The following is a 23,055-nucleotide window of genomic DNA, read 5'->3' on the forward strand; positions in this document are numbered from 1 at the left end:
TTTCCTGGGAATGGAGCCCCAGCCCCGCATTCTCCCTTTGGGCAATTCCCGCAGAGACCAGGAGGCAATGCTCAGGAGGAACCGAAGGCAAGGCAGGATCGCTCCACAGCAGCCATGGAGCCGAGCAGACTGGCCGCTGCTGAGTACCTTCCTAACTGAGAGGCCCAGAAACTGCTGCAGTGACTTCTGAGGGGGGTTCAAATATGTGAATTTAATACAGAGTACTGACATCACAGAAGGAATGAAAATGTAGCAGGAATGGTTTGCATGCTATTAGGATAAGGCATAGCTGGTTCTTCTGGGAGGAAGGAGATTATAACAATGCATCTTCCTATGGAATAAAAATGTGGGAATTCTTGCTAAAGCTGTGGAATGTTTTTAAAGCACCTCTCTCCTGTGATACCCTAATAATCTACATTTACATCCCATTTGGGAAAATGGCGCATTCCATTAATACACAAATATGCTGGTATATGCATGAAATCCTTCTCATTGGATATACAAGAAATGGGAGGGGGCTTATGTAACTAGGGTGAGAGACTTTCACGTAGTCTTTTGTACTTTTTGGGCTTTTTCTATCTGCACATATAATCAATTCAAATAATAATACCAATCATCATTATAGTGTTGCTATGGTTAGGAAACTAGAAAAAAGGTTAGGCTGCATGTGGACTTACTGTACTGGGCAAACATAATACTAAATCATGCCTGTTCCATAGTCAGGTTTAACACACCTCTTAGTGGGGATCAAAATGGAACAGCGTCTGGGGAAGAACAAGAACTTCATGGAAATTTTGTGATGATAAAGTGCAAAATGCGGAAGCTCTTTAGAAAGCATAAGGGCTCTCATTTTATCATGTAAGTTCTCAGCACTCCTTCACCTTTATTCTCTTGGATTTCTCACAGAAGCTGTTGAGTGTGGTAGGGTGGGTCTTATATTGGGGCAGTTTACAGCTGAAACATAGCCAAGTGTTTGCTCACAGAGGTTAAGTCCCTTGTGGCAAGTCTTAGAGCTACATAAAGGCTGAAGTCAACCAGGTATTACAATAAAAATCAGTAGCTACGAAGAACCTTAAAGGCTACTGCCATAGGTGCTGGCTGAAGGTCACCGAGCCAAACAGGAAAGGGACCCTGGGCTGAGGACTAACCTGCGAGATCGTAGAGTTCAGTGTCGGAGGCACTGGCCAAAGCTTCTTCCAGTTCTGGGTCAAGGGTCACCTTCTCTTCTTTATGAGTTTCTACAGGCTTTTCTTTGGGGATAAAGACTCTCCCTTTAAATAAGAAAAAAACAAAAACAAAAACCATTGTGTACTGCTGCTTTATTTTAGGGTAGGTGGGCCCACCAGAGAATGCAGCTCTGGCCATTAAAAGCCAAGTCATTAAGCCATTGCACATCCACCTGGGAGTCCTTAATTGCTGGGATGATGTTAATATCAATATCAATAATCACACAAATAGAAGGAAGGTCAGAGGAGGAATCCTGTATTCTGCAACACTGAGAGCCAAAGAGTCTACAGTCCTTAAACACAGAAAGAAATGGCTTTTGCTTCCCTTCCTCCCTCCCATCCATTAGCAGCACTGACCTTAGACCTGGGCAAGGGGGGGCCCTGCCATGGACTCCACACTTTGGAGGGCCCAACTCTGGTCTTCTTTGGCTGCACCACTCTGCTCCCCCCGCCCCACCCCGCGCCCCCACACTGCTTCCGCCCCACCTAGGGAAGAGTCAAAGGACAAAGGGACATTCCCATCAGGAATAGAGGCCGCCTGCTAGACCACGCCCAAGGCAGCTAGGACCGTGGAATTCTTTGCCTGGAGAGCCCTAAGCCTTCTTCCAGGGCCTGCATGAACCCCTTCTCCATGCCCACCTCCGGAAAGGAGATCACAGTGCTAGGGGATGCACACCCCCAGGCTAGGGGAGGCTGTCTGTGGGTGAGTATGAATGAAGCTTGGATATGCAGGTGGAGGTGTCAAATCGAGTGTCTGAGGTCCTAGCAGTGAAGGACAGACATCCCTGCGTGGAACTCTTGAAAGTCCAAGAGTACTGGCCTAGATATATTTGTATGAGAATATAGCATATTTTTATAGTTTAACTTTAATTTTTTTTTTTTAAATGGAACATGGGCTTCTATTTGTGTTCTTATCTTGGACCCTGCAAATATTTGGGCCAGATTCATCCAAATGGCCCTGGGTATTCCTGAGGGACAAACTGAGGGACTCTTACCAGCTGCGGTTGCAGACCAGCAGGATGCTATAGCTAGGATCACTTGACCAGGTAATGACCTGGGAACACAGCCACCTTTCTAGAGCATATGGAAGTAAGCCTGATTTAAAAGAAAAAATCAGCGATGTGGAGGTCTGAGCAGGAGGCATGCTGTGCTTCCCATACATGCATCCTCTGCCACCACCTCCTTCTTCATCCCGTTGATTGGATTGCATTTTTTTTTTTTTTTGGCCCCTACTCACGTCTGCATATGCTGATATCTACAACACCCCCACCCCACCCCACCGAAACCTCTGGACTAATAATCACATTGCTGGGAAGACGGAACATTTCCCGACCCTAACTTCCCACCAGGCCAGCACACCCACATCGACATGGGCTTGTCAGGTGAACCCAAGACACTCCAGGGCCACCACAGCAACGCTCCAGACCTGCTCATACTCCTTCTAATTCCTCCTGGCTTGGATTCTTGGTTTCTCTCTTACTTCTTGGCATGATCTCTGAAATTGGTCTCCGGCATTTCGATCTTTAGAGTTCCCTAAAGACTCAACCCTCCAATTCTTCTCTTCTTTGTCACCTTGGGTAGAAGAGACAGCGTCAGCCAGCTGGGGCCCAAGTTTCTTCCAGGTCTCCTTCGCTAGTCTGGCCTTCTCCACTCACGTGGGGAAGGAATAGGTCAAACCCAAAGTCAGTGCCTCTCCCTCATGAAAACTCCCCAGGACACGTCCCTGGTTACAGAGGCTGCATATCTTCTGATTGTTCACCAGATCTTCAAATGGTTGGATAAGGAAACAGGGGCCAGGCAGAACTGGGCACCCCAAAGAGGCCCTACTCCTTGTGGTCAGGCTCAGGTATCCTGGCCACAGGTCTCTACCTCTGACCATCGTTAAGCTGCCATAGTTGCCAGAAAGAAATAAAACACACTGGGAAACAAAAATAGGAGAATGGCCAGAGGCCAGAGGACAGAAAAGGGGGGAAAAAAAAATCAACTAATCAATAGCAACTCAGACCAGGGGACTTATCCAGACTTAATTTTCATAGTATCTGTAGCCTGAAGCATTTTATTTCTTGGCTCAGATCTTTGGTACAGAGTCAAAAATAGGATTTCTAAGTTCCTAATGCCTGGTACTGTTTAAGATTACTCTAAACACTAGTTGCACGGGTGGCCCACAACTATCAGTACTCAGGACAACTGCTGCTGCACATCCATTCCCTGGGGACTGACCAAATAACAAGTTCTCAGTGAATAAAGCCACAGCGCAGAGTTAACTGCAGCCTGGGAACCGAGGGCCCAGGGCACACGGCGCTCAGAACCGAGGTTGGGAGGCCCCTCTCCTGCGGCCCTCTGAGAGCCTCCCCCTGACGCGAGAGCACCCGCCGCGGTCCCTCCTGGGGTCCTGCAGACTCCTCAGCCCGAGCCTTCTGCTCTGCTCAGAACACTTGCTCTCTGCCCATTTTCCTCAGGTGTTGCTTTCCCTAAGCTACCTGTGCAGCTGTATACCCCTTTTGTATCCCCAGTTGCTACTCAGATTTATTGCTCCTGCCTCCTAACTCCCCCGTGAACCCTCTGTAGATGAACCTGGATGGAGAGGGAATTTACCAGAGCTGCTGCTCAGACCTCTACTCGGGGAACAGAAGACAACAGCTTTCTTCTTACTGTTCTGTCACTACCCTAATACTGGATGTTAACTGGAATTTTATTGGAAATTTGATGTTGTAATTTATTTTTTTCACAATTAAATTAGCCCCATTGCATCTATACTGCCATAGTTAGAGCTCCCCATTTCTATGGCAATCCTTGGTTACTTGCCCAGTTTGTCACTGTTCAACTTTACTTTCTTAATTAAATGACATGATCAATGGTGCATAAGCCACCGAATGGCTCAGAGGAGAGCCCGGAAGGTGAGTACGCGAAGGCAGCGCTGCTGGACTCACGCCGGCGGGGGAGCTGTGTTCCTACCCCCGCGGCCGTGATACAGAAGCTCAGAGATGGCATTCATTCGAATCTGTATTTATCGAGTGCCACCCCTGTGTCAGTTTCTGCGCCAGGATGCAAGAGAGACACAGCCCCACTGTGGAGATCTTAATCTGATGTGGAAAGCACACAAAACTCCAAAATAAACAAAAGGATAAACGCTGTCACAGTGCTGTGAAAGTAATAAATGAGTGCCAACGTGGAAAGAAGCGGACTATTTTAGACAGAGAGTTCAGGGAAAGCCCGAGGCCCAACACTTAAGCTGAGAGTTAGAATGTACATAATGGGGATGGGGGTCAGAGGGAAGAGTCCATAAGAAAACCCTGAGATGGAACAAGAGCTCGGCAGGTTTGGGGAACTGAATGAAGATACTGGGGCTGAGGCTTAGCGAAGAAAGGTATGCAGAGAGCGGGGCACGGTGAACTCTCCCAGGGCTGTGAGGACAGCAGCAAGGATTTGGGGCTTTAAGTACGGAAGCGACATGATCTGATTTGTGTTTTAAAAAGACTGTGGTTGCCATGAGGTTATCAATGATTTCATTAGTAGCTATGGGCCCAAGTTGCTGTCTATAGCTGAAGAACCTGGACAGGCGAGTGGTATTCCCTCTTTCTTTAAAGGGGTTCAGGGTCGAGAGCTAAGGAGGGTTTTCCTGTCTTGATTCTGAGCTCGCTCCTGGTACGGAGAGAGCTCAGGACTTCTCCTCAGAGCCTTCCCAGGGCAGGGTGTTCCTCACTGGGGTCCCAGTACCTGGCCCTTGGCTATGCAGAGAGGAGGTAAATGCTGGCTGAATGAATGACTGACTGCACTGACCTCTAATGGTAGCATCTAAAGAAACAGAGCCGATGCCTAGACCTGGTGCAGACTTCTGCCGCGGGTGAGGCATGGGGCTGAGATAAACCACTCACGCCCACAGGATCCTCCTTGAGGCACAATGCTACTTCCCACTTCCAAAACTTTTTCTTTGCGAGTTAAGATTTTTTTTTAACAGAACTAACTCTAGTACCATCACACTCTAAGCATTCGTTTAATTTGCCTCCATAATTCTTTTTTATTTAGTTAATAAAGTTTATTTTGGGGAGAAGTTTTAAAATTTATTATTATATTTTAATCCTCACTCAAACTTGTTTATTGATTTGACATTGATGTGAGAAAGAAACCATTGACTGGTTGCCTCCTGCACGTTCCCCGACCAGGGATCAAACCTGCAACCTGTATGTGCCCTGACCGGGAATTGAATTCATAGCCTTCCAGGGTATGGTTGAAGCCAGGGCTGGGAGCAGTTTTTAGGTTCAGAGAAGAAAAGTACCAAGAGTTCCTATGTACCCCTTGAACCCACATCGACAACCTCCTTCTCTATCAATATCCCAGAGCAAAGTGGCACAGTCATTGCAATCAATGACTCTACATTGACATTATTATCATTCAAAGCTTACAGTTCACATTCGAGTGCACTCTTGGTGGTGTACATTCTGTGGGTCTGGACAAATGTCTACACTGACATGTATCCATCAGCCCTCATTCTTTTTAATACCGAATCCAGTTCATGGGCTTATTTCCCCTTCCCAGGTCAGCTCCCTTGCTTGACCTTCCATGACGATACATTAGGAGTACCTTTGCCCCACACCTGTGGTCCTTACCTTTCTTTTCTCCAGTGAAGGGCACAAAGTCTTCCCTGTCTTTCTGTTCTAAAGCCTCCTTCTCCAGATACATGAGGAGATGCTCGCGATCAAATGGGCCGGTGGCTGCTTTCTGGGTCTGGTCTTTCTGTCGGAATCCAGCTGGTAGCAGGGCACTCTGATAAGACAGAGGTGTGAGCCGGAAGGATGGTGTCTGCCCAACTGATACTTTGTTATCCCCCCCTCCTCTGATGTATATGGAGGAAGCATGGAGAAGGATACCTGTGCAGAGATGTGGGGATGTGGGTGTGAGCTGAGGGTGGGGTTCTCTGGCATATCTCTGACGCCCTACTTGCTCTAATATCCTGCGCTGAGAGGAGGGCTCCTGACAAATGGAGGCAGAACACAGGTGGCTTCTAGGTGGCCTCTAGGGCTTCTGCAGCTGCCTTCTAAAAGGTGACGGCAAAAGGCCCGCCTCCCTTCACAGCCTCACAGATCTCACTTAGGCTTGGCCAGAACTGCCTCCAAGGTGCTTCCAGGCAGGCATATGGAGATTCTACAAAGGAGCCAATATTGCTACACTCTTATTTCTAACCCCTCTCCTGGGGGAACATCCAAGCACTTAAAGTGAATATTATGGTGGATGTTGATACCTGCTTGAACGCTTAGAGATTCCTTCCTTAAGCGTAAAAAAATACAAACAGCCCTTGTTGGCGTGACTCAGTTGGTTAGAGCGTTGTTCCGTGAACCAAAAGGCCACAGGTTCAATCCCCAGTCAGGGTACATGCCTAAGCTATGGGCTCAATCCCTGGTTAGGGGACATACCAGAGGCAACCAATTGATGTTTTTCTCTCGCATAGATGTTTCTCTCCCGCATAGATGTTTCTCTCCCTCTTTCTCCATCCCTTCCCCTCTCTCTAAGATCAACATGCATGTCCTCGGATGAGGATTAAAAAGTAAATAAAGAAATAATACAAATAGAATACCTATATTTTTAAAAGTAAATACAATATCCAAAGTATCTGGCACATCAGAATACCATAGAAATAATTTTTAGTGCCATTTTTATTTACAGTAAAATCATAATTTTGGATGCCTCTGATTCTAAGTTTAAGATAGTAACAGCAGGGCTGAAGAAAGTGCTTGCTAAACAAACACTATAATAATTTATTGGGTTGGCCAAAAAGTCCGTTAACATTTTTTCCATATAATGGCTCTAGTACTGCTTAGTTTTCTTTAACTTCATTTGAAACAATTTTGTTAGATTATATTGTGACAGCTGTTACATCAGCATGCATTAAAAAAAACTTTATCAAAGTTGGTGAATTTTTGTGCAGTCATTTTAATATTGAAGATATTAAAATCTTCAATAAGATACACAACATTTTCAGCATGTTATGCTTTATTATTTCGAGAAAGGTAAAAATGCAACTGAAATGGGAAAAAGGGTTTGTGCAGTATATGGAGAAGGTGCTGTGACTAATTGAATATGTTAAAAGCGGTTTGCAAAGTTTCTTGGTACTATTGACATTTTAGCCAAATAACTTTTTGGTGTGCAGCTGTCTTATGCATTGGAAGATGTTAACAGCACCGTTGGCCTCTACCCACCAGAAGGCAATAGCAGGAGACAGCCAACATACTGAAGCTATCCAAATCAATAAAGTTATTGATGAAAATGAAAAATGCGTCTTTCATTTTTATGGAAAATACTAAACAGCCTTTTTGGCCAACACAATACTTGGCTTTTTAAGAGCTCATAAAAATAGTAGAAGTTCCACTTAAATGAGCTAGATATTATGGTTACTGTTATTCTAATCTACCTATTGTTACTGGCTTACCAAAGATTTCAAGTTATTTATACATTTTAAAGAAATGAGATATAGAAAAGATCTGTCTTTGGGGTTAAAGACTTGGTTTAAATAAAATCTTTGACATTTACTAGTATGGGATCTTAGGTAAATTGCTTCTCCTAGTTCGTCCCCTCATTTATGAAATGGTAATAATACAATTTATCTTGGGGCTCTTGTACCCAGCAGAATGCGTGACTCACAGAAGAATGTGGCAAGTTCTGTTCTCTTTCTCTCTTTCCTTTCTTTTCCCCCAAGTCAGACTAGTTTTTTGTCAACCAAAGGAATCTATTTTTTCCCTATTTACATTAAACTTTGAGAAATACACTTGCCATATCCTATTAAAGATGTGATTACTGAGGTTCCCCATGAATTTGTAAAAATAAGTGACTCAGAACCAATCAGGGAAGAACACAAAATCTGCATGTGAAGCTAGGGCATTTCTATTGTTTAAGGACCGTGCCCTGTCATTTATCCCAGACTGTCACTAACCACGCTGCTTCAGTTCCAGGTCACTAACCTCGGGATCTAGGTCATCAAGAACATTTTCCAAGTGTTTCAGTTCCTCTTCTGAGAGTTTGCCAAGAAGCTCGTCTTCATCAATGTTCTTGTATTTCTCCAACTCTTTTTGAAAAGGGAGAGCCATGGTTTCTCATATGCCTTCCTCATGGGCCATGAACATTTAACGGACCAGCTTCCTGAGACTTCAGAATACTCCTAATAAGAAAGAAACACTGTTATCTCCTTTCTATAAACAGGACTTATTAACAGGAGACAGGGGCAATGGGAGTCTCTCTATTGGATGATTAATTCAACAAAAAAAAAAAGGTAACACTACCTTCATTTGCAGAGCCAGAGGACCACTTACAAAATGTTTTCAGATATATTATTTTACGTACTAGATCTTCACAACAACCTGGAAAGAAAGCCTGGAGAAACATTAATAATCCATTTTACAGATAAAGATTCTGAGATGAAGGGTAGCTAAGGACCCTGCTTGAGGCTTCAAGAGCTGGGATGTGCCAGGCCTTCTGATTCCCAGGGTAGTGAGTGCTTTTCCACCACACTATTCTGCCTCCTCCAGCTTTCCACAGAAAACAGTGAAGAACAATGCGCTAATTGTAAGGCAGTTGTGAGAAGCACACTTGTGTCTTTTCAGAGACAGAGTGATGTGAAGAATACAAAATGGGATTCATTCAGGAAAGAGAGTTTGAACGTCCATGTGAGAAAGCATTGTCTAGTAACTCCCCTGCCATTAAACTAAGTTAAGATTCTAAAATCCCGGCTATAGCATGGTCTCTCCACTTCTCTCTTCTTCTTTCCTCCTCTCCCGTTCTCTTTTTAGTCACATTTCCTCTGTTTCCTGGGCCATCCTGCTTAAGTCTTTACACCCCTAGTCCATTCTCCTTTCCATCCCCACCTCTTATACCACCTCACCCCTAAACTTCCACTCACAGTGAGGTTTTTACTCAATCCCTTCTTTTTTTTTACAGAGGACTTTACAGGTAGTCCCTAGAAAGATAATATTGTACTCAGGAAATAACAATGTGCTCAGCCTATTCTGTTTCTCCTTAGGTGGTATTAGTATTAGTCAGATCTTTCAAGGCAATCAGTTCTAGGAAATAGGAATGCAAAGATAAACAACGAGATCATAGCTCGGTGAGACGGACAAATAGGATAATACCGCTTAATAAGTGTTATAACGGAAATAATGTATAAAGTAGGTTTAAAACACATGCGGAAATAATTATTGGATAAGGGGTCTAGGACTTGAGGGGCCACTGTGAAAAAGAGGTTGAGTTTGAGACTTGAAGGAGGAGGTCATAAGGTAGACATGAGTGGGGAAGGGTTATTCTTGGGAAAAAGGAACAACAGAAACAGAGGCACAAAGAAAGTACAAGATGAGTTGGCGAGAGCTTGGTGTTTCTAGAGGGGAGGGTTGCAGGGTAGGGAGAGGAAGAAACTAAAGACAAGGAAGACATCTGTCAAGGGCCTTCCCTATATGCCTTGTCTTGGAAACTGGAAACTTACTCTGTTGGAAGATAAAGAGCCACTACAAATTTTCAGAGAAATGATCTGAGAAGCCTTGTTTTTAATAAGATAACTCAAACAGTAAGAATGAAAAATGGGTTGGCAGGGAAAGAATGTTGTTCCTTTCTCCTTATTAATTCAACTGCTCACCATATTCAAGCTGTGGTTTTCTATTTAGGTGTCATTTTCTCATATAATGTAACTCTCCTTTTCATCAGCCCACCTTCTTTTAGCTTCAATTGCTTTATTTCAGTAAAAACAAAACAAGACCCACCCCACTAAAGTCAGAGAAACCAACTGTATCTTATACACTTTGTTCTGGTCGCAGCAACCGCCAATTTATTGTAGCTCTGGACAAGGATCTCAATCTGCTGGGCTCTTAGCCATCAAGTGAATAAATTGGTAGAAGTACGCTACCTAACAGATTTAAGATGCATGGTTTCCCACATTTAACATCCTGAAATTGATACTTCTTATAACTGATGGTCCTACAATAACCATTGACACAGCAGTCAAGATGTACTTGTCACTGCCTAAATATGCACAAACATCAAGAGCTCCTGCTTCAAAACTAGCAGAACAGGCATCAGGGATTTGGAAAAAATCCCAGGGGTCTTTTAAAATCTAGTGAGGAGGGAGTGGGTGGGGTGGTGACTCAGGTGTACTTAGCAACGCTCCCAAAGGAAGGTCCCGATTAGGCCAGTTCCGTATAATTACAGAATGGTTTAAGAGCCCATATCAATGATTTTTATAAAATTACCATTCTTGACGGCATAGAGGAGGTACTGTGTCAAAAAAAGCTCGACACTGATGACTATGAGTCAAAATATGATTCAAAAAGTTGGAACCTGAACATGAAGAAGTTTAAGAATATCAACCAATTCATTTCACTTGCATTTTCCCTTTTTATGTATGTACAGGAATGCTCTTTTAAAAATCTATGTATATACAAAGCAGCTTTATTTGTAATAGCCAAAAACTGTAAACAACCTGAATAATTATTAGTAGGTGAATGGGTAAACAAATTGCGCTATATCCACATTATGGAATCTACTCAGAAATAAAAACAAATGAACTATTGATACACGTGGTGATATGGATGAACCTCAAAATAATTATGCTGAATGAAAGAAGCCAGGCCAAAAACAATATACCTGGTATAATTTTATTAACCTAAAATTCTAGAAAATGTAAACTGATCTATATGACAGAAAGTAAATCAGCAGTTGCACTGCAATCAAAGAGAGGTAGGGAGAGACAGAGGAGTGCGTTCCAAGGGGCATGAGGAAACCTGGGGGTTATACATCTGTTCATTACCTTGACTGTGGTCATAGTTTCACAGGTGCATGCATAGGTTCTCAAACTGTGCACTTTAAATATGCGCAGTTTGGTATACGTCAATTAAAAGACATCAAAAAATCTGTGTGTAAGACCAAAACAGCTCTTTCAATAAAGTAAAAATTATATACTTAAGAAGACATGTATCATATTTTAATTTTTTCTTAGTGGTACATAACATATTGGTGTATTTTACAATTGATGGTATTTTAAGAGTTGGTAAGATTCTATTCCTATTTCTATTCCAGGCTTCTGCCACTATACGCCAACTCCTCATCTTCCCCTGAAACAGATGTTCTAAAAATCTAGATCATACCATTAATCTCGCAGTCAGTCACTTCCAAAGCTCAGATTCCTACCTTTCATTCCAGGTCTAGTTGGTTGACACCTCTGGTGGAATCTCACTGCACAGAACTTCCACAGCACCCCTCCCTGTCCCTCTTGTTTCAGGCTTTTGTTCCTCCAGGCCTGGACTACTCTAATTGCATCTTGAAAGGTTTCTGTTCTTCCCTCTAAGCCACCCAGAACACCACGATCAGATCATCTTTCTTAACATGGTTAACAAGCCACTACCCTGATAAAGGACTTCCATTGGCTTCCTATTGTCTACAGAACAAAATTCAGACAGTTCATCCAAAGTTCCTATAATGTGCCTTTGATCTGCGCTTCCTATTTTCTTCTTTCGTTACTTTCCTAGGCAGCCCTCCAATCCAGTCAAAATGGTTTATTTGCTCTATGTGGTAGGCAGAATAATACCCCCTAAAGATTTTAAAATAGGAAAGTTATCCTGGATTATATGGGTGGGCCCAATTAATCACAGGGGCTCTTAAATGAGGAAGAGGTAAATAGAAGAGTTAGAGAACAAGATGGGACCACAAAAGCGGAGGTTAAGAGTGATGCAATTAATTTGAAGATGGAGGAAGGGCCTGAGAGCCAAGAAATGTGTGTGGGCTCTAGAAGCTGGAAAAGGGAAGGAAGTGGATTCTGTCCTAGAGCCTTCAGAAAGGAATGCATTAATTCCAGCCCAATGAAACCTGCTTTGGACTTCTAACTCCTGAAACTCTAAGATAATAAATCTGTGTTGTTTTAAGCCACCACATTTGTGACAGTGGCAATAGGGAACAAATATATTCTCTTATCTGTACACTTCCATTTTCCAAAATAATTGTTCGGGATATCTTGTTTGCCTCTGCACATCCACTCCCCATCCTGCTCTGTGCCCTGGAAAGATGATGTGTTTACACTGCATCTGTGGGCTCCCTTGCTCTCTGGCTTCTGTTTGGCCTACAGGAGGCACTAGCAGGAAACTGGAGGGCAGGGGGAAAGGAGCGGGAGGGGGGTCCAGAGGCCCCATCTCCGATCAGACAGCCTTCTCTATATGGCTGCCCTCCCCGTGTTCACTTCAGTCCTTGGGGGTGGTGAAGGGTCTCTCCGTGGCTAGGGCCCGCTTTCTGCCTTACTGCATTCCTCAGCCCCTCCCTACATCTTTGTAAATAGCTTCTTTATTAAAATTCCTTCCAATTATTCAGTTTGCACGTGTCCTCGTTTCTTACTGGGACCTTGGCTGATACAGTAAAATTACTTGGAATTCCCTTCTTCGTTCTCATGGATAAGCCATGTGCTCTGTTTTTGAGACCTGACTCAGATTGCAGCTCTGTGATGACCACAGACTGTCAGAGCTGACTGAGGCCTTAAAGATCAGCCAGTCCAGCAGAAAAGATGGTTTTTCTCCTCCTCTCTCCATCTTGATCTGTTTTGACAGTTCCTCTCCCTCCGCCTCAATACTGGTAGGCTGCACAGTCCTGTCTTAGAACATTCTCCCTGCAGAAATTCATCTCCTCCAAAATTTTAATGATTATCCATACCCCGAAGATCCCCAAATCTGTATCTTTGTTCTGGACTAGATTTATATATTTCCATCTGCGGAACCGACATCTCTACTTGGCTGCCTCAGGCTCCTCGGATGTCAGAAGCTCTCATTGTCTTTCCTTCCAAATGGCTTCTCCTACGGCTTCTCCTCCTCTACAGTTTCCCACTTCAGGAAGCTGGCCCAGAAACTGGGGATCCATTCTCTCTTTTTAAAAGGGTTTTTATTTACTAATGTTAGAGAGAGTAGAAAGGAGAGAGAGAGAGGGAGGGAGGGAGAAAGAGAAACACTGATTTGTTGTTCCAATTATTTATGTATTCATTGGTTGCTTCTTGTATGAGCCCTGACTGTGGATAGAACCCACAACCTTGATATATCAGGACAGTGCTCTAACCAACTGAGCTTCCTAGCCAGGGCCCAGGGGGCCCTTCTTGACACATTCTCTTCCTTGTATCCTCTTTAGCCATCAATCACCAAATCCTATCTTTACCTAAATCTGATAAGAATCCACCTACTTCACTCTACTGCACAGCCCCATCCCTCTTAATTCCTTTCAATAGATGTGCCATACAAATGACCAAAGTGATCTTTTTAAACAACTCTGCTCTAGTTACTTAAAATTCTCCAAAGGCTTCCCATTGCCTTGAGGACAGTTCAAAATCACAGTCTGGCCTCTGTCATCCTCACCAGCCTCATCCTGCACCCCCTTCATCTCCTGGCTCCAGCCTCCTGGACTACTTCCAATTCCTGGATCACGCCTTCTGTCGTTCCCTCTGCTCACAGCACTCTTACCCCCTCCTCCACCAGCTCACTGCTGTCCTACTCATCTTCCAGCCTCTATGTAAGCTTCAGCTCCTCTGAGACGGCTTGTTCAGACCCCGATCCCCATGGCGCACCCCTTGGTCAGAGCTGTCCTTGACTTTGTTGCAACTGCTTATTTTATCTTTGTCTTCCTTGCTAATCTCTGTCAGGGTGGGGACTGTGTCAATTTTATTCACGACTGTAATCCTGGCTCTCCGCACAGGTCTTGAACTAGAGTAGGCATCCAACAAGTACTGCGAGAGAAATGTCAGATGAAGGAAATGAGCTCAGAGAGGGGAAGTGACCTACGGGTCCAGAGCTCATTCCACTACATCCCCTGCCTCCGTGCTCTGCCACAGAATTTTCTGAGACTATCTAAGCCTCCAGGGGCTGCTCTGCTTCCTCAATTTGAATTGCCTGTTAACAATTTGCTATTCGCCCCTGGCTCTCCCATTATCTTTTCATGGATGCTATATATACGGTTCTCTCTCCAACTATACCACAAACTCTCAGGGGACAGGGACAATGTTGAAATTCTTTATATTCTTTCTCCAGCTCAGGTTTGCATATTCATTCAACAAATATCTATTGAAAGCCCACGTTTTCCAGACTCTGCTGGGGCAACAGGAGTAAAAAAAAAAACAGATGATACCCTGCGCCCCAACTGAGTTCATGGTTTAGCAGTGAGAGAGACATTAATTAAGTAGTTACAACAATACGTTAACACTATGTAACTACCTGGTTGAACAAATTGCATGTGTTGTGCCAGTGTACCAGGGGAATCTCAAAGCCAGAGGAGATAAAAATAAAAGGTGCATCCTCCTGGAGTACAACTTTGAGTTGAAGATTTGGGGAAAAGTTAGTTATTATTTTTTTAATAACAAATACAGAGATACTATGAGAATAATGCAGCATTCACATAGCTTTTAAAAATCAAGTCGCAAATTTCTGGCTCATGGCTGGCCTGCTTTAGCCCCACCCAGGGCCCAAAGGGTTCACATTTGTCCTCTCCTCCTGTTAGTGATGCCACAGTGGAAAGTTTGCAAAGCACTGCCACAGCCTCACCTCCGGAAGAGTGTCTGTCCCGTGGCAAGCGCTCAACAGGCAACAAGATGCTAATGTGCACGCTGGAATGAGGTGAGGCCAAATAGGCTCCAGGAGTCCAGGGGGGCCAGGAAAATGGAAAACAGGAGTAGGGACTTGAGCTGAAGGAAGGATGATTGGGCCCTCAAATAACTATATTATCCTAAGATATACGCCCTGAGAAGGAAATCAAGGAGAGTGGCTTTCTTTGCTTCTCTTTTCACCACCTTCTTTCTGCAACTGTGGGATGAAAAAGGAAAATCAGATACAACATGAGGTGCCCGGCTTTTGGCCCTGCCTATACGCAATGACTTACAGCCAATGCCAAAACCAGCAGCCCAATCAAAACCTGAGGGTAATTCTTACAAAAGAGTGAACAAAAAGTACTTGTAAAAGCCTAGTGGAAAGTTTTTTAAATGGGCAAACAGTGCCACCAGTTGCTTTAGAGTACATACCTATCTAGGGAAGATACAAAGGACTGCTCATGGAAAGGAAAGACCACCCTGGGGGAGCAGGGGAGGGGGATTTCATTGGAGACCGGGGGTCGGGGGGGACTTGGGCTTCAACTGCTGATGATTTAATCCAAAGAGGGGGTAGTCAGTAAGTGAGAAGTTTTTATTCTTTATCACATAGCTTCAATATCTCATAATACTTTTTTAAAGATTTTATTTATTTTATTTTTAGACAGAGGGGAAGGTAGAGAGAAAGAGAGGCAGAGAAACATGAATGTGTGGTTGCCACTAGCCCGCCCTGTACTGGGGACCAGGCCCACAACCCAGGCATGTTCCCTGACTAGGAATCGAACCCACAACCCTTTAGTTCACAGGCTGGTACTCAGTCCACTGAGCCACACAAACCAAGGTTCATAATAATTTTTAAAAGCGCCAATTTGTATTAGAGCAAAACCTACATTTTCTAAAACCAATAAAGCAGAATAAAATTAGCATATCAACATTTCCTACCAAAAAAAGCCTAAATTGATCTTCTACATTTAATTCCTTTCTAGCTGTGGGTAAATACAAAGATATGCACAAAACACATAGCCTGTATTTTGGAATCTAGTTATTTGAATATGGCATAGTCAATCAAGTCTGTTTCTTTTTTTAAACAACCAAATGGCTTTTGGGATATTACAGAAAATTCTTGCAGGAGATAAAGGACAGGGAATAGGCTGGAGTAAGGAGGAATTTTAGGCAAACAACATGACGAGGCAATCGGAGGGAACAAGCTGAAGGGAATGAGGAAGAGACCTTACCAGAATGAAGGGTCTGTATCTGAAACTATTTGTTCTTAACTTGCCAATCTTACAACACAAAAGTTGGCATAGCTCAAATTGTGCTTGAAAACAGTCTTCTTTTAAAACTATGTGCCCAGGAGTGACCATCTCCCTCCAGGTTCAGAACACAGGAAACTAAAAGTGTGAGCACTGGCGTCAACCATCCCTGAGTCTATGGTTACAGATCAACGAGTGGGTGACAACCTCTCCAAGCCTCGTTCCTTCCTTTGTAAAAGGCAAAAAAAAACCCCAAAACAACACAACATACTTATCTCAGAAGGCGGAGGTGATGCTAAATGCGATCATGTGCGTACTGGGTCCAGTGCCTACCACATGCAAACCCTCAGTCAAAGCCATTTCTCGTTTGTCCTTGGCCTCAGCATACTCTCCTATTTGAGGTATCTGTTCCCCCTGTTATCCCTGTCATTATCTGTTAAACACAGAGAGGCAGCGTCCTACAGGAGCCCTGAGTCGGCGTTGCCAGGCACAGCACGTCACCATACGTGCACTTTCCAAAGTATGAGATGGGTTTCCACCTGGGCAAGACATAGCCAAGAAATTTCCTGGCTGGGGCAGAAGCTCTTTAGCATGGAAGCCTTACTGTCTGCACAGCCTGCCACCTGGTTTCTAATTCTCTTCTTTGATTCTACTTCCTGCAGCCGCCTTTTCCCTTTGTCCGGCCCTATTCTGTTTTCCCAGGGGTCCCTGTTTCCATCTGCCTCCTTGCCTTCTACTTGGATATCTGTGTCTTTTTAGTTTTTAACTACCTGTTGGTGCTAGCCATCTCTTCTCACCTTGCCTTTTGGAAGTTATGAGTTTTTCACTTCCTGACTGGCATGATGGGTCCCCTACCTTTTATCTTTTGACTCACATACCCTCCAGGCTTCTGCCTGCTTATGTAGTTTTTGATCTGTCTATCTGGTCTCTTTCTCTGACATCTGTATGCCAGATTTTGACCAATGCTTTGATATAACTTATAGGTATCACAACTCACAAATGCTCACCTTGATGATATTTCACCAAGGCAAAGTATTTAGCAACTGGTATGGAACAGACACTGCCCAGAAAGAATGGCTGTCAGCAATACACAGATGGCTGTTCTTGCATTAAATAGCTAAACAGAAGCCCCGCTCACTAGATTCTAGACCTCGCCAACCACCTTGACAAGAGGCCTCCTGTTTTTTCTTTAGGGCTGGTGTGTCAGATTTGCTTCTTACTCCTTATGTCCAGGTGTGGCATGGCTAACCCTGTATTCTGCTTTATGAACTCCTGTTATCCACAATCCTAGAGCTCACCTTCTCATTCCCTCTCTATTCAGCTGTCACCAGAGGAATCCAGAATATTGGCAACACACATGAAAGAGATGGAGAAGTCTTCATGCCAAAACAGAAGGGCAAAATATAAAAGCAGTACCATAGATATATTTCAGGTACAGCATCCTTGTAGCAAAAGCTTCTATATAACATTATTAAGAGTTATTTCTGTTTACATGGTCTAGAGTTTCTTTTGCACACACCTCTATGCACCTTTTTGAACCATTTAGAGTCTATAAGGAAACATCTGGTTGTATGTCATTTACAAATAAAGGGAATGAGAAGAAACCCTACATCTTCTATTCTGTCAAAAAGCTGGACCTGTTTTTTTTCTCCAACACCTCCCTAACTTAAGATAAAAAGAACCACCACCTGGAACTTCCTTCTGCATTTACACAGATCTTGAACACAGAGAGGAAAGGGACAGTGCTTTCAAAGTGGTTCTTGGGTAGGGCTAGAATTTCTAAGGTTTGGGAACTATTAATACTTCGAGGTTAGAGTTAGGAGATGGGTGTCCTAAGAACACGGTTCTTAGTAGCCAAAATGAACCAAGAGAGGGAGATTTCCCTGACCGGACTGGGAGCTTTCACGGATTCGCTGCAGCTGTCTGCCACCAACCACCCAGCCCTCTATGATGCTTTCTTTTTATTTACTCATTTATTTTATTGATATCTCCCAATTTTTTAATTTAAAAAGTTTCAATCTACAAAAAGGTAAAGGAATAAGACAATAAGCACCCGTATACCACTGTCTTTGATTCACCAAATGTCATCACTTTGCTGTATTTCCGAGCTTCCACCCCGACTCTTATACTTATTCCTGAACCAGCTGAAAGTTGCAGGTGTCATGACACTTTGCCTCTAATACCCACATCTCGAAAGAATAAGGACAGTGTCCTGCATAACCATAGTACCACTACCGCACCTAAGAAAATTAAAGGTAATTCCGTAATATTATCTAATATTAAGTCCATATTCAGCTTTCCCCAATTGTCTCTAAATCATCTTTTATAGCTATTCTTTTTCTGATCTAGGATCCAAAGTTCATATCTCCCAATTGGTTGTTACATCACTTGAGTATTTTAATCTACATACTTGCCCCTCCTCCAGTCTTTTTGGCAGGAACATACCATGTGTGAAGTTATGACCTTCTTACTGCATCCCAACAGAAGACTAATTCTAGGTACTGGTAAACTAGGCTGAAGTGAAAACTTGCTCATCTCTTCGCTGTAAGGACACATGTTTCCTAGATAACCTGTGGTGAGATACTTTGAAATAATGTGAAAATCCTGTTCTCCAACAACTTTTCACTCAAAAAATTTTAAAGATTTTATTATATATTTTTAGAGAGGGAGGAAAGGAGGGAGAAGGAGAGGGAGAGAAACATTGATGTGAGAGAGGAACACCAATGTGGGAAAGAAACAGCAACTGGTCGCCTCTCCTATGCGCTGGGGAGGGAACCTGCAACCTAAGCAAGGTGCCCTGACGTGGAATTGAACTGGGGACCTGGACATCGCCCAACCAACTGAGCCACACTGGCCAGAGCTCACTCAAACGTGTTGTAACTGCGGATGAGTCCTTGTCTGAATTGGTTATGTTAGGGTTTGCACTGCACTGGTTTTCTGGTTCTCTCATTCCTTCTATTGTGTAGTATTTATTATTCAAATAAACCAGTCAGCATCCAGTCCTCTTTCCTCAGTGTATATACTCTGGTTACTTCTTGCTGGGGCTTCCTACCCACAGCCTTATTGCCCACAGAGGACCACTGCAACTCAGCCCTGGGGGACCATTTGCTTCTCCCTTTACCTGCTGACCTCATCACTTCACCTTCAGCAAATCAAAAGCAAACACAACACGTTGCCTACAAATTTACAGTGACGTACAAAAATTAAAAGTAATAACGCATATTTATTGGGTTAGACTAAAGAGAGTAGATACCGGAAATCACTTATTTTTTGAAAAAATTAAATTGCGTAAGCCCGGAAAAATCTTTCCTCCTCATCAGGGTAAAGCCACTTGCCCTGTCACAATCAGGCTCTTTATGATGGTGTTGATCAGAGCCCCCTCGTCCCTTCGGTTCCCTGATACGAGAATTCTGGGAGAACACAGGTTTAGAAGTCATTTACCCAAACGTCCCATTTTACATGCAAGAGGCTCAGAGAGGTGAAGGAACTTGCCCAGAGTCCCTCAGCTTCTTAACTGCAGAGCTAAGAAGGAAACCCGTCTTAAAAACACCTGCTCCCCTGCTCTTTCTGTTCCCTTTCCAAGTGCCTCGTGATTCTGATGTCTAATGGGCAAGACAAGCCGTAGCATTTCATTGCTAATTTGCATTTGGCCTGCATCACCTTCTCACCTTTGAATACTTTAAGTAAAAACTACCATTAGAAAACTTGTTAATATTATTATTACGGCATTAAAAAAATCAAGCTTCATTTCTGCAGGTCAACAGGGTAAATTTAGGAAGGCTCAAGAGACCACTTGCTACCATTTCTTTAACCAGTAAAAATATAAGGGTCTCAAGGACCTGCCTGCATCAGGCCGCTCTCGGAATGCTGCTTGCTCGGAGGCTCAAACTCCCTGCGGGTGACAGCTCCGGGGATCTTAGAAAAAGAAGCCAGCCGGAGTCCACCCTTCCCCACCACTCCGCGTCGCCCGCTTTAACGATGCAGCGAGAAGCAATAGTTAGGCTCTGGGAGCTTGTTAAACGTTCAAAGGAGAGGAAAAGTGCGGAACAAAGCCCAGCGTGGAAAAACCCAACCCCGCAGCCCAGGGAGGACAGAAGACCGCGCCCTCCCTGCAGCGGCCCGGCGGGCTGCAGAGGCAAAGAAGCCGCAGTGCAGGGCGTGGAACCCACACCTCGCAGGCGCCTCCCGTCCGCGCATCCCCCACGCAGCGCTCTCCTCTGCGCAGCCCCGCGCACCCCGCGGGGCGAGGAGGCACGAGGTGGCCCCGCTCTCCGCGCCCTGCCGGCCGAGCGCCGATACCGCGGAGCATCCTCCAGCTACAGGGAGGGAGCGGCAGCCCCCGCGCTGCGGACCCGAGCTGCAAACAGCGCCTGGTCCCGGCCGGTCCCCACCTAGCCCTCGGCGCGCTCACCCGTCAGTGCGCCCATCCCGTCGCAGGCGGTGCGAGCCGTCAGTCCCTCAGCCCCAGGTAGCGGGGCCACGAGCAGGGGCGGCGCCGTAGCCCGGCGAGCGCGGCGATCAACAGGCGGCTCCCGGACGGAGGGCGGGCGCGGCGCCCAGGAGCGCGGCGGCAGCGGAGCAGGCTGGGAAGCGTAGTTTCGGCGGCGCGCCGCGGCCGCGCGGACGCCGGACCCCCGCCCTGGTCCGCGCAGCCCGGGTCTCTTCACTCCGGCCTTGCTTTGCAACTGTCTTCTCCCAGAATCTGCATCCCGACCCCGTAAGCGCTCTGCAGGAGAGGAGAGCTTTAGGCTTGGGAAAGGACGGTGCAGGCTCTTTTGAGAAGCTAGGGGCTGCAGATAGGGTGGGTGGCAAGGATTCTTCAGTATTGTGGGGAGCTGTTGGGTGAGTGAACATCTTAACGTGGAAGTCTTGTCAAGACCCAGTTCAGATGGAGACCAGCCTCAGAATCAGATTAGGCTTGCCCTAGGTTTTACGGAATTTACACAGGCCTGGGGCGCAAGCGTGGGAAGGAGGAGTCGCTGGGGTACATGCTTGAGGGGAGGGAAGTAAGCGAGCAGATCTGAAGGCTGGAGCACCAGGGTGTTTGAGAGCCCACGCACATGCGGAGGCTTCATTAGATGTGAGGCGAACAACTTAGCTTCTGACAACCTTAGTATTCTCATCTGTAAAGTAGGCGTAAAACAGGAGTTGTGAGGACCGAACACTATCAGGTGTATAGGAGAAAGCGCCCGTGGCTGTCACTTAGCACCTGCTCAATAAAGGTTCCTTCCTTGGGAGTCGCAAGGACCTTCCAGGGCATACTTTTTTTTTTTTTTTTTTTTTACCTGGAAAGCCCTACATATAATGCTAGCTAAAGATAGCTGGGCCTATCCCTGGCCGGCGTGGCTCAGTTGGTTGGAGTGTCTTCCCGTAAGCCACGGTGTCTATTTCCAGTTAAGGCATATGCCTACTGGGTTGAGGTTCCTTCCCATCCCAGTTGGGGTGCGTGCGAGAGTTCAACCAATCGGTATTTCTTAATCACGCTGATGTTTCTCTCTCTCTTCCTCCCTTTCCCTCTCGCTAAAAATCAATACCCATGTCCCAAATAAATGTTAAAAACCCACCGAGTTTACTGTCAGCTGTTTAGCTGGTTCACTTCATCCCTGACAATGCACTGAGATGTCCTCTCTGCCAGGTTCTTGGGACCTACAAAGATATACGGGCTTGTCTTTGAAGCATGGAAGTAGGAGGCGGTGACATAGGACAAAAATGGAAACTACTAATTATCAAACTACGTGGCAGAATGGGGTAACATTCCAGAAGTTTTTTCTAATGAGGCCTGGACCCTTGCTACATACTTCTATGTAACTCTTGCTTATAACATTTATCTGGACAGTTTAAGGTATGTTGAGTTTTGTCAGTAGCCACTATGCAGTATTTCACACTAAGGTGAGAGTTACAGCTCAGAGAGGTGGAAGAAAAATGATGGCCCTGGCTGATGTGGCTCAGTCAACTGAGCGCTGGCCTGCGCTGTATCAGGAAATAAAGTGAATTCTCTAAGGCTTTTTGGAACTAACATGATGAACAATAGCTCACAGGCACTGCCAACTGAGAGACCAGTGTGTTTTCCACTATAAAACTGTGGTAAGGGACGCACCCTGGGCCTCTTCACTAGAATGACAAATCTGATCTTGGAAAGAGTTAAATGAAAGGGAGGTGTGACCAAACCAGCTTAAATCACATTTCCCTGTTTTCCTGTTGTTATTCCAAATGTCCTGTGTAACTGACATGATATCGTTGACTTTATATCGTATACCTGTCACAAATCATAGCCTTCAGTTAAATAATGGGACTGCATACAGATCACGCTGGCAGTTTTCCCAGAGAAAACTGAAGGTAAGCATGCACTGAAAATAATAAAGCATTTTTTTAAAAAATGTATTTCTTTATTTTAGAGAGAAGAAGGTAGAAAGAAAGAGAGGGAGAGAAGCATCTGTGTGTGAGAGAAAAATTGATTGGTTGCCTCTCACATGCACCCCAACCAAGGACCAGGCCTGCAACCCAGGCATGTGACCTGACCGGGAATTGAACTGACAACCTGTGGCTTTGTGGGACAATGCTCAACCAACGAAGCCATGCCAGCCAGGGCAGTGATTTTATTCAGGTAGGAAGAAAGAGTAGTAAAGATTTGGTATAGCAAAGATACTCAGTAGTATAAAATGTCTGTGTGATTAAATGAATGGAACATTATTCAGATAAAGACTGTGAACGCAAGCAGGTACAAAAGTGATTTCAAAGTTACAGTTGGCAGCCAAAGCAGAGAGACAAGAACTACCTGACAGTCCCAGGGCCAAGTATAAGCTTCAGGAGGATGTTAACACCAAACTAAAGGAAAAATTATCAAAAGAACTTCTAATTGATCTCTGCATATACCAGGAGGGCTAGAAGCTGGTAGGTGTTAATGAATGAATGAGAGGTGTAAAATACTGAACTTTTCCATTTTTAATGTTAAAACTTAATGGACAGATATCATAAGTTTCAGTCTGTTTAGTTCTTTAAATCC

At 44.6% G+C, this 23,055-nt stretch overlaps 1 protein-coding gene across 2 annotated transcripts in view; it reads right to left on the minus strand.

The window, feature by feature from the left end:
- TMOD2 (tropomodulin 2) overlaps positions 1-20,578 on the minus strand; it is a 50,611-nt gene extending 30,033 nt beyond the window's left edge. For both annotated transcript variants that reach the window (XM_054565426.1, XM_054565425.1), the window contains exons 1-4: positions 20,464-20,578; positions 8,180-8,376; positions 5,834-5,990; positions 1,149-1,271 (exon numbers count right to left, since the gene is read on the minus strand). In XM_054565426.1, the coding sequence (XP_054421401.1) occupies positions 1,149-1,271; positions 5,834-5,990; positions 8,180-8,305 (406 nt within the window). In that variant the 5' untranslated portion in view covers positions 8,306-8,376; positions 20,464-20,578. The remainder of the gene's footprint in view (positions 1-1,148; positions 1,272-5,833; positions 5,991-8,179; positions 8,377-20,463) is intronic.
- Between the last annotated feature and the right edge of the window lie 2,477 nt (positions 20,579-23,055).

This window comes from Pteronotus mesoamericanus, unplaced genomic scaffold (assembly GCF_021234165.1).
Source record: "Pteronotus mesoamericanus isolate MK-2021 breed Mesoamerican mustached bat unplaced genomic scaffold, CSHL_Meso_final contig_164, whole genome shotgun sequence".
In the NCBI taxonomy this organism is placed as follows: Eukaryota; Metazoa; Chordata; class Mammalia; order Chiroptera; family Mormoopidae; genus Pteronotus; species Pteronotus mesoamericanus.